The following is a 12482-nucleotide window of genomic DNA, read 5'->3' on the forward strand; positions in this document are numbered from 1 at the left end:
ACGCAAGGCAACTCCTGCGGCGCCCTGGTAGCCACCAGGCATCTCACAACGCTGGCTCTATGAGGAGCGTCGCCAGGGGGCGTTGCGGTCGTCGCACCTCGGATGGTGCGTGAGACGGGACGTTGGATCAGATCGACGGCCGGGAAACCGTGGGTTGTCAGTTTCCAGTGAAATACCAGATATTGTTAACTTGGGGTTAAATGCCCCGTTACGCACAGAGCAATAACACGCACACACACCAGCTCGGCAGGAACGCTGAATAGTGGCAGTGGAAGGAGAAACGCTTGACCGGTATCAAGTAAAACTATTCTAGTCTGTTTATTATTTAAAATCCACCATTACCTCTCAGTGATAGGTCAGAACAACTCGGGCCTAGCCTATGGGGGCTTGACCCCAGCCATTCAGACCTATCACGTAGGGCTGTTGGTGGATTTGCAACAAAAACCGCCTGGAAAATTATGCAGGTTGTTGTAAACATCAGACAATATTAAATAAACTTGACCTTTGAAACTAGCACTGCAATAAAAAATGGTATTTTCGTTTACATATGTAAAAAGATACTCGCTACAGATAGTGTTATCTTTTGTTGTTTCAAATGGTTTATGGTAGCAGGAGAATTGAAATATGTGCCTAGGGCAAGAGTCACAAAGATGATCTGTGCTACTTCTGGGGTTGCGGGATAAGGCGTAGGGGTAAAGCCAGATTGAACATTGGCTCCAAGCACAGTCCCAGGCGAACACGCGAATTGAGTTGTTGTGTTTCGTTTCTTACATGTTATCGTCCCGGTGGAATTGTGCCGTAATTATGACTCGGTGTTCGTATCGTCTCTTGTCGAAATAAACTTTTTCTAAACACAGTTGTTGTAGGCTACTGGTGGGATTAGCCTTGCAGTTGCTGCCGGCAATTGCTCCACCGTAGCGACACTTACAATAAATAAATAACATAATTAGACACAGACCTCACAATTACAAATGGTCACTCCTCAGTTCACCATGTGGAGGCCATATCCACGTCCTGTAGGTAATTTAACAGAAGGCGAGAGACCTCCTTCCTACACAACCGGTTCCCGCGCGGGAAAACAATGTCCTGAAGAGAACTGTGAGGAACTCCTGTGTTCTTGAGGGACCCGAATAACACCCTCCTTTCCGCGTTATACACAGTACAGCACATCAGGTAATGTTGTATGTCACCGCACACACCACACGTTGAACATAATGGTGATAACGCCAGGCCAGTCTTATACATCCACGCAGGGGTACGAGCAGAGCCCGTGCGAATGCGGTGCAGTAAGGTGGCTTGGTTTCTTTTGAGACCCTTGATCACACATGGCTTGTGAGGTGAGCTCCACAAAGAACTGAAGTGGCACGACACCGCTTCTCTGAAGGGTCTCTTGTCCTCTTGAGGCACTTTTCTCAAAGGATTCCCAGACAGCACTCTATGGGCGAGGCTGTCCGCCATCTCGTTGCCTATGATACCTATGTGTGATGGCGCCCATTGGAATCATATGGAGAAGCCTTTGATATGGAGATATTGCAGCGAGCGTAGTGCAGCTGCTTTTCACATTCCCTCTTTGAAGTATGATTGGTCCGTTCGCTTCACTGCAGTCGTGTCCTCCACAACGGCCGAAAGCGTTGCCATTGAGGCAGCTCTAAAGAAGCTACGGTTTTGTACGCCTCAACCTGTTGTCATTCTTAGAGATTCGAAATTCGCCCTTCAAAGGTTAGAACACGGGTTCCCTACTGAAGCCTTATGTCTAAGCAAGCACAGTCTGGTCTTGAAGTGCCTGGCTTCGCGGTCAAACTTTATTAGTCATGAATAGAATATGGCACACCACTGCTGGAAATTGCTGACCATTGTATTGTTTTCTACATTACGTAATTCGAAACGATACGAAACTTTCACAAGTCAGCTACTGATAGTCTGCTGTATGTTTAGTGTCTCTGCTGTTGGCCTTCAGCTAAATAAAAAAAGTCGCAGTTTCACCCGAAAGGCGAAGCATCGTTTGTAATAGTAAACTAGTAGGCGGCCAAAGTAAGTAAGTATAGTAGTTTTATCGGCTTTATAAACTTGTAAACACATGTTTACTAATTAAATTAACAACCATGGTGTCAGTGCGCACAGGCAAGCATGCACACATCACACTCGATGACCGCGCGCACTTGTTGTTAAAACACTAGCCTGAGGAAGCGTGGCAGCAGAGGCGAGCGAAGTGACCTTCGTGCTGTCTATCGCTTCAACGCAAACTGAGTGGCGAGAACACGGCACACTCAAAGCTGTGAGCCGTCGGCCCACCTAGATTTTGGCCCCAAAGCAGATCGCCTTGAAGATAAAGCCCACGTGACTGCGCGCGGCCGCGCCATATTGCCGAAGTACAATGCCCCTCCCCCCCCCCCCCCCCCCCTCCGCCTATCACCGCTCCCCCGGTTCCTTGTGCGCGAAGGAAGACGGCGCGCTTCCTCCCCACTTTCTTTCCGTGCGCATGTGAGAATGAGCCGCTGTCATCGGCTCACCCTCGCATGCTTTCACATATAGCATACGGCGCGCGGCGACGGTGTTGTCGCCTTTAGACTTTATACGGAATATCATGGCGACGCCGACGGCAACAATGCGCCTGTAGTGTCCACATAAGTGCTATCGCAATAAAGATCTTGTGAGACGCTTAAGCTTCGCCTTTTAGAACGCGATAGCATTAAAGGATGCCGGACTGCTTCTTACGCTTCCTGGCGACTGCAGCTTATGCAACCTTTACCGGGAAACGCTTGCGGCGAACGCTTTGCACGAAGGCGAGCTTTCTGGTTCTTTTCTTTCTTTACCCCCCGGCGGCGCCGCTGCCGCGGATGGTAGAAACGCGGCGTGCCTCGCTGTGATTGCCAGAAAGCGCGCGTGGCTCTGTGATTGGTAGAAACGCGGCGCGTGCCGCGCTGTGATTGGTAGACACGTGCCCCCCCCCCCCCCGCCCCCCGGTCAACTCCCGCTGAGCCCCGCTGACGGCATGCTCACTGCTCAACCGGGGCCTTAAACCTATCGCTTTAACAGCCTTACCGCGGGTCCTTGTTTTGTGTTATATACCGCCCGTTCCCTGGCTTCGCCGCCGATGCGATTGAGCGTAGCAGTATTCACGGTGCCTCGACTTCACTTCCTCGTTGTCGTAACCAAACGCACTCTGTTTCGCTGGTGACCCGGTAACCCTTCACGCGCGAGCCGCGCATGCGCCGTCGATAGCCGGACGGCACGACACCAACGACGACGGCGTCGTTATTGCGCCTGAGCGTCCATGTAAATTGCCACCCTAATGACACTCTACAGTGCTCGCTCTCACTTAAGTTAAAATAAAAAAAAAGACGCGCGCACACACAACTACGACCTGACGTAACGCTGTTCACCAGCTACGTAAGCAGCGTGTAACCGCTATCGCTGTAAAGAAATGAAATACAGTCGAACGCTTTTATGGCGAAATGCTTGGGGCCTCCGATATCATTCGTTATGCAGGTCACTTCATTGTGAAAGGTTGCGCACCACGCAGCTCGCGATAGAACCGGGACAGAATCGTTCCTTACTTAAACGGGTCATTTCGTTGTATACAGGCATTCGTTGTAGAAGCGCTCGACCGTAAGTATATATAGCGAGATAAATTTCCTCACCCTTAGCAAGAGTTTGTTTTAGCCTCGGCGATTTTCACGCGCCTCCAGTGCATGAGCACGTGCGTCCAATTCGCGGCTGCCAACGCTGTTCTTTGTCTCAGTCCGCGGCCTCCCTCTCTTCACTCGCCGTGCGCTGCATCTTCGTTATTTTTATTTGTGTCTTTATAATTATATTCCTAGGCCCCGCTCGGTCGCACGTTTGTTTGCTCGGGACCGACGCAAGCGGCTACGTCTCCCGAGGAAAGATGGCGAGCAAAGATGGAGGGAGGGGAAGACGCGCTGTGTATGCAGGTTAATTGCGGCGAGTTATTAATATTAATCAACTCTCGCGGCTGGCTCCTGGCTGCCGGGTTCGCGCTCGAGGCGTTAACGATCTGTCGCTCGGGGAAATTTTTCTCTCCCTCGAACAACTACTAAGAGAGAGACTCTCTCTCTCTCTCTCTCTCTCTCGGTTCTGCACACTGCAGGACGTCTCACTGAACGCTTGCCGTTCCTCGTACTGTCCGCTGTGTTCGTGGTCGGCCTGTACCACCGCGTTCGCTTGCTTCGCATGCCGGGTCTCCGAGGAACGTTGCTTGTAGTCGACAGCATATACCTCTTAAGGGAAAGGCTTGAGTGCTCGCCACGGTTTAAGCTACGCAAGTGCGCGCCAGGATGCTGCTTTAGAGGCTCCTCAGCCGCGAAGGCGGCGGAACGTGGAACATTATTTTCCAGATTCGAAAACACATGACAGGCGCTGTGTGGCTGTCACATGTACACAGCGCTGCTGCGGTTCAATGCATGTCGACTGGCTAAGTGGTTAGAGATGAATGTGGACGGCGGCGCGTAGCGTTTTGGACAAACAGTATATTGCAGGAAACGCTGGCGCTATAGTGCCTGCGGGAGTTGCAACTACGGTGGTTCATCCAGCCTGGGAATGATGGATAATAAGTGGATTTGCCCATTGTTTCGTCCTCTTGGCTTCAAACGGCTTCGTGACTTTGCGAGGGGACCGCTTTCAGCGAAATGTGGCGCTATAAATGCATCAATCCGGGCAACAATTTCAGTGGCTTCGGTCCGCGCCTGCGGCGAACCCACTTTTTTTTTTTGCAATTTCTACGCTTCGATTAGGCTTACTGATTAACATCACATACGTTTTTTGCTTGCTTCGTTTTGTATCTCTCTTCGCATGATTGAGACCATTCGCCGGCGATATTTTTACATCACCTTGCAAGTAGAGTCGTTTTTGACATTTTTCGAGAGGCTTAACATTTGCAACTTGACACTAAAACGAGAGGTTTTCCCACATAACAGAAGCCTCCAGTGGCGCCCTATGGACTACAAATCATTATCGTCACTCTTGCTTTCGTCGCACTCGCATTGACTGAAACGACCTTCCTGTATCCATCGCTGCCACTCCTTTCTGTATGGTCTGCAGGAATTGAAAGCATGGATAATAAATGTATCATATGCGGCTTGCATGGCCTTTATTGGCGCTGCGAATACGTCACGGCACTTAGGCCGTTAAATTCAGTCGATTAGCCATTTGTTTAGCGTTTCCTGGCTACATATTTCGCATGGTATCACCAACAGAGCTGGTTTACATTCAGTCAGGATGGTAATTTTAGTGAGTTGGTTATTCATTATGAGCTTCTTTTGGAGGTGACAGATATAGACACAATAACGGGCGCACGGTGTACTTAAACATGACAACACAGAAATAAATTAGTTGAAAGTATCGTGTGTCCTATGGCCCTTGTTGGGTCCGTGCCTGTCAGCGCTGAAGGAAGTTCACTAGTTAGAATCGACTAAACTGTTAATTCACGCTTTCAAATTTCTGAATTCATCGCCTGCCTGCCCCTTCTTCGCTCCACTTAACAGCCTGTAGATCGTTCACAACTTCACGTGGTATTACAATGAGCCCTGTCACGTGTTCTTGCAGATACGGGGCCGTGGATGCGCTTCCTTCTCGTGCCAGTGGCAAGGAGGGACGAGTGAGTGACGTAGACTCGCGATGACGTGGTACGACCTCTCCTCCTTCGTCGACCACCGGGAGCATCTCCTGGAGGAAGCCTTTGGTGCGCTCGCTCCCGACGAGCTGAATATTCTTACTCCGGTGGAATTGCAGGTATAGCAGTAGCAATTGATTGCCTACTTCAAGAGTAACTAAACAATGGAGAACTAAATAAGAAGGAATAAGAGGGAAGGAAAGCAAAGAAAGATTGCTGCCAATCGCACTGTAACTGTCTACCGCACACGACTAATGGGTGAGCATCCACATGGGCCTAGCGTTTTGCTTCTGCGTCAGCATTTGAAACAGCGTCTCTGGGCTTTTGCGTGCATTTACTGATGTGACGGTAAGGTGAGGCCCAATTAAGATTTGCGAGACAGTGCCCGGACCTATAGTTTGTGAACGTTTAGTTCTCACGCCAGCTGTAAAGGCATATTGCGCTTGTCTCATGGTATATTAAAGATCTTGCAGTATGTGGCTGAGAGTAACTATTTCGTGCACCTTATTATCCGCTCGGCGCCATTGGTGCCAGATGGTAGCATATGTCATGCGTGCCTGAATGAAGAACTACACAGAGTCATGTATTCCTTTCCTAATGCTTTGTTTGTGATTTATTCGTGTGTAGCCCTCATAAGCGCACATTTAGAAAGCCCTTATATGGACGTCTATTAAGACTATCTTGTTTCGATTTAGAAGCTTTGCCTTCACCTGCATAACCTATACACGTCTTGTCGACAGGTAAGGTCAAGGAGCAAGCATAAGAGGATGAACTGCAATACCTTGATCTTAGACTACGTTTTTTAGACGACCATGTCTGTTGGGAATATTTCCCCCGTTCTGCCAGGCCTCTGTTGAACTTCACATCAGGTCATTCCAAAGTAGCCATTTGCATCTCCGTACTTACAGTCGCCCTGGTAAAAACATGCTGGCATACATTGGGTGATGCCTTCGCGCGTCAGGTACTGAAGCTGGAGGAAGCTGGGTACCGGGTAGTTTATGAACAGGAAGCTCTGAGAAGTTGATTCAACGGGTGAAAAACTAAAGGAGGCAGGACGCCGAAGGAGAAAGCAGGAATAAGAACGTGGTAGTTGTACCCTATGCACATCGCTTGTCCCATGGCCTGAAGAACGTTGCAGGTCGTTATGGGGTGCAGGTAGTCTTTTCGGCCGCAGGAAAATTGAGGGCTTTTTGTCCGGCGGTATCGAAAGGTGAGCAAGTGGAGCAGAACATAGTTCTAATGTAAGCTGCAAAGTGAATCATGTTAATAAATATGTAGGCTGCGCTACCAATGTGGTGTCCTCTTTTCTGCTCAAGTGTGGGCGAGTATACATAGTAATTTACCGCGTGCTTAGCTTTTTTTATATTTCACGCATTTTACCCACCAAAGCGTTTCATGCTTAAATGATTTAGTGACATTTCCGAGGTTTCATTTCTGTATTATCATCATTATTACTTTTTTAGTTATATGACGGTCTTGCACGTCGAAACCCTAGAAAAAATATACGGGCATTCCTCAGAGCGGACTAAATACGCTTTTATAGTGTCTGTTCTACGAAGCACTTCTGATTTTCCCAGGATATGTGTTGTGTCATGACGTCATGACGAAGACGGTGATGACGTGGACGCAAAACGCAGTGATCCTTTAGCATTCGTTCCTGGTCGCTCGTTCGCCTGCCATGCTGCTATATATCGGGTTGCAGAACGAGTTCGTACTGGCTCGTAGAGAGAGAGAGAGAAAAGAAAGGTTAGGGGGTTATCCAGTTGCGGATTTCCGTTTTGCTACCCTGCACTGGGGTGGGGGAAATAGGGGTTGGAAAGAGGGTAAAGAGAGATACACACAAAAAAAGTAAGAAAAGGAATAGTAACAGATAGCAGGGAGGGCGTTTCAATTACAGGCCTACTGGTTCGTAGAAAAGCTATTACAGTCGAAACTCGATTTAACGAAGTGATGACCACGCTCGAATTATTTCGTTAAATCGGGAAGTTCGTAAAATCGAGAAAGGAATTTTTCGGTCCTTCGAAATCTAAAATTGTAAGCTACCGACACGCAAAAGCTACCGCGGCATTGTATTTGCCGTTAATCCAGCAATCTATCGCATAAACGATGAAATAACGGAAGCGACTACCGCCACCCCTACCGAGGCGGTGTTGAGTCGGCTGTTCCGTGCATGGACGCGGCGTGCAGCCTCGTCAAAATAAAACTAGCGATGTGAACATCATGTTGGTTCACCTTTAAGCTTTCTCTGCCACTGCCGCAGAGCGATCGTTTGACGACGCCCATTCTGTCTCCCTTTGATGTCGTGCTTTCTTTCTTTTCTTTTTCCCCCTCCCTTTTTCGGTGGTAACGACGTCGTCAGCACATACCGCTGGAAGAGCTCAAGCAACTTTGCATGGTGCAACTACAACGAATGTCCCGCGCTCGACTCCTGGCGGTTCTCCAAGGTAAGTGTAGGCCAGCGCTTGCTTCGTCTTTTCAGTGTTGCTTGTAGGCACTAAATCTCTGTGGCGTCACAGATCAATTTAAGCGCGCGCTGATTGGCTGTTTGAGCAACACCGCTCGAATCATACAACGCGCCGTTTGCTACGTCACGGGAAAGTGATACACTCTAAAGAACAGTTGCACCCTTTGGGGTGTAAATTTGCCACACAGCAATAATCGGCGTCTGTCTTACTTGCGTTTCCTTTCTTGAAAACGCTGCGCTCGTTACTTTCCTGTCGGGAATGCTCCGTCATGCTGATAACGCGCATGCCGTTCGTGACTTCGGAGTACCGCGCTCGCAGCGTTAAAGAAAGGAAATGCGGGCCAGACAGGTGACGATTATTGTTGTGTGGCAAATATACACCCCAAAGGGTGCAGCTGTTTTTAGAACACTCTAAAAACAGTTTCAGCGGCCGTGGTACACAGCACGGCCGCTGGAATAAACAAAGAAAAAAGAAAAGAAAAAAAAAATGCGGCCTGCCGCGTCAGGTGGGCTGCAATGGCAGCGAATGTCGTAAATCCCCCGCTAACCGTTCTGTACAGCCCAACACTGCAGCCAGCAGTTATAGAGATACCTACCTTTCAGGTTGCTGCTCATTGGCCTATAGTTACTGATCTGAATGAATTATGCGACTCAGTTCACCTGCAGCTTTGATCGTGCACGAGGGATCCTTAGCGGATCAAATTACGTACACATGCTTCGGCGAACGGCGCAAGAACGGGACGCAGGAAATGGGCACACGAGCCCCTTTTCTGTGTTCTGTTCTCGCGCTGTTCGCTCAAGCATGTCGTATCAACAAGCCCGGCTAGCCACTGTTCTGAAGTTCATCAAATTACGTACATTTTTTTTCTCCCAAGGTAGCTCGATCCCAAACAAGCCTAGGAAAAGCTCTACGTAACGCTTTTCTTGGGCTTTTTAATTCTTTACTCGCTTGTACGAGCGAACGAAGTTTGCGAGTCACTTAGTGAAATCGAGAAAGTATATTCGCTTGCAACGAATGAAACTGTTCACTGTTGCACGCATCACTGGGTACCCGTGTGTCGCAGTCGTGCGGCAAAATAGCTGTGATGATGTGATAACATTACTTGGAATCCGGCCCATTGGGAGGCCCGGGCCTGGGGCCGCCTAGATGGCCACTGGGAGCTGCTGCTCCCGTGCGGCTTCCTTGGCTCGCTGGACGGCCCAAAGTTGGTCTTGGAGTTCTGAGCTGAGCAGCACGGCCGACCACCGCGCCCGTAGATTTTCTGGGAGACTGCCATTTTATTTTGGTATATTTCACATCCCCACAACATGTGTTGAAGTGTGGCTCTAACAGACTTGCATAGCTTGCACACATAGCTCTCGTATATATCGATCTTGCAGTTAATACATAGCAAATCAACATTATTTCTGCTTGAAGTATGACAAGTGTTTCTTTTACTCTAAAACGCATAAATGGGCGTCTCTCACGTCGAGCAAACATGAAAACACGCTCGTTTTAATGCGTAGTAATCTTTGGCTAGGTGCCCGGAGTAATTTTCTGCTCCGTTCCTTTCGTCCTTCCAATTCGTGTCCCAAAAAAATCAGTACCGCCATCTAGACTTGAACAGGTGAATTTCGATGAATACACAAACTTCTGTACTTTTGCCGCCAGCTGCCTGTGGGAGCCCCCGAATCTCCAACGATATTTTGTCAGCCAGTATGGGAGTGATGGTTAACACATGTATCTGCCTTTACTTCGTCGTTCTGGCTTCAAGCGCCTTCGTAAGCTGATCATTTTAAACAAAGTACTGTTTTATATATGTAATATTAAATAAACACCATTAAAGGGACTGACAAGTGGCCATATGTGTTGTAAGACGTTGATGGAAATGAAATGACATTGATTTGTGGTGATAGAATCCAGCACGCTGTTCGCGATTTAAGTAGGGATTATAATTTCAAATTGCCAAAGAAAGTCTCAAAAGCCAGTAAGGGGCGAGGCCTGGCGGCGATATCTTCGTACTTCGGATGTAGTCTGAGAGATTGCTGTACGTAAGTCAGCTGTTATTAAGTACAACATAACGATTGCTTGATAAATCGGTTGCTATATTATTAGACAGTTGAGCATTTCATTTTCATATAGTGCGTAGCATTCTTTGCAATGATTACTTGTCAAACCTATACTCTACCCTCGGAACCAAGCCCGCTGTTTCTTTCGTCATAATTGACTGACGTTTTCAGGCGTTCTATGCTTGTAGGATACTGGACCCGAAGTTGCTTGCGGGGCGCAGTCTCATTGCTGCCGAGGCGCCCGCATCCCATGTCCTCTAAACAACGTTGACTCTTTCAAGTACACGGTTAACACGTGTAAACGACATGCATTTTCGTGACAAGGCAGGATCCCTCGCCTGTCTCGGGTGGAGGTGTTTCGTAACCCGCTTCTTCCAGCTCGCGCCAGTGACTGAAGGAGTCCGGGGCGCCGCTAGCTGTCAACGTGCCGACAGCGCCCCCCCCCCCCTGCTTTTTTTGGTGTCGCAAAACGCGAAGACGCTCCTTTTTCGCCACAGCTAGCTCGTTACACCGTTCAGCATCCGTGAATGCGGCCGCGCACGCCGAGCGGCGTCTTTAGCTCGCGTTTTAATTACCCCCCTCCCCCCCTTTTGCGGCTCGCGGTTTAGAACGCGCAATCTCTGGTCTCGTCGTCGGGTCGCGATGGAGAACCTCGCTTCGCCGCCCGCGCCCGCGACCCGTGAAAGGCCACTGCCACTGACATGCACGTGCGCCGCGCATGCGGAGGATGCGGCGTCTATAGTTTCGTTTTTGCGTTATGTCGTACGCGTTGTCCGCAGCGGAAGGACACGGCAAGCTCGAGGGCACCGTGGTTCACGTATAGGGCGCGGCACTTTGGAGGTGGAAGTTTGAAGTACCGCATGTTTCGCCGCGGGCGCCTGGAGGTTAGCCACGAAAGAAAACGTTCTGTCGTTCGAAATGGTTCGTCCTCGTTGCGGTGTGCGCGTTACGTCAGCAGATTCGAAGTGCACTCCCCGTTTGCATCTTAATGGCCTGTCTTTACTGTTTCTTCTGCGCCGTTTATACGTATCTATTAGTGCAAGGCAAGTCACGGGGTGCTGAAACGTATTGTAGGAAAGGAGTCATTAGCTGCACTACGCCGTAACATGATTTGACGGCCAGCGCAACCATTGACACACAACGTTGTCTGTCAGTGGTCTTCCATGTTTTAGGCATTTGGTAGTAGTAATATTTGTCGAGAAACCCTATTACATTGCCGCAATTTTTTTTCGCCGCTTTATACACAATGTCTCAAGATGTTTTTACAATCGACGCGTTCTGCTGTGAGCCGTTCGGCTTAGGAATGGCCACGGCTATTGCAATTGGTGTGCTTCGCGCTGTTCTTGTTTATATTTTTGTTTGTTTACTCGTTTACAAGGTTGAGTTTAAAGTACCTTGTTTTTATTGATAGGAATTTAGAGTAGAGCTCGGTGCCTTTTGTTGCCCCAGTTACTCTTCTCCGCAGGGCAAACAATGCTAAAGCATGAAAAAAACACTGAAGAACCATTGAAGGCAGTCAAATGTCACGAACGTTTGCGAAGTTCCGCACGCGAGTTTAGGAAGGCACGGAAGAAAGGCCCGCCGTGGTAGCCTGTGGCGTTACGCAGCTTATCTCGAGGTCGCGGGTTCGATCTCGTGCATTTGGTGAGCGTCAAGGAGCCGCAGGTGGTCATGGAAGTAGAGAAAAGAGTCCAAAAAGCACGCACAGATGTTGGCGGTCTTGCAGGCGAAGCGGCTTACCTGTCTTCATATAGCTCCATAACGGAACACACAACTACATAACTACATGTCACGATGCTGTTTTCAGACTCTGTAAGTGTACGATAGATTCCGCCATGATTCTCGCGGTATTGTGACACACGAGGTGTGTTTTGTGATCTTTGCGAAACTACGTACAGTGCCTCTTGTGCATAGTGATGAGTGCATTGAAGTCTTATTGGGTCTTAATCGTCTGTGAAGCAATGCATTTTATCTAAACACATAGCGCCACATTGGTATGTGTGTGTGTGCTTGTCGATAATTCTGTATGTTTGCTCAATAGCGCTCAGCGTGCTTACTAGGCGGTGCCTCGAGCGGCCAGTCGCGCGGAAATATTGCGTCATTCGCGGGCTTCTTTCACGCTTGGAAAAACACGTTTATGTAGCATGTATCGAACAGAAAAATGTATCGGGAGTTTCTCACATTGGTCTACAATTTCGTCATTGGCACTTTTCATCTAGTTATAATAATGGAGAACTTGATTAATTAAGACTACTTACGTAATTAGGCGGAATGCAAAAAAATAATCCATCTCCAAGCGACGGCAAACAACGTTACCTTGGTTCTGTCCAGCCACGTGGC

At 48.8% G+C, this 12482-nt stretch overlaps 1 protein-coding gene across 2 annotated transcripts in view; it reads left to right on the forward strand.

The window, feature by feature from the left end:
- Positions 1-12482, forward strand: part of LOC126517416 (uncharacterized) — a 371746-nt gene that overhangs the window by 246094 nt on the left and 113170 nt on the right. For both annotated transcript variants that reach the window (XM_050167135.2, XM_055064532.1), the window contains 2 exons: positions 5563-5748; positions 7989-8073. In XM_050167135.2, coding sequence (XP_050023092.1) covers positions 5635-5748; positions 7989-8073 — 199 coding nt within the window. In that variant the 5' untranslated portion in view covers positions 5563-5634. The remainder of the gene's footprint in view (positions 1-5562; positions 5749-7988; positions 8074-12482) is intronic.

Source organism: Dermacentor andersoni, chromosome 11 (assembly GCF_023375885.2).
Source record: "Dermacentor andersoni chromosome 11, qqDerAnde1_hic_scaffold, whole genome shotgun sequence".
Lineage (NCBI taxonomy): Eukaryota > Metazoa > Arthropoda > Arachnida > Ixodida > Ixodidae > Dermacentor > Dermacentor andersoni.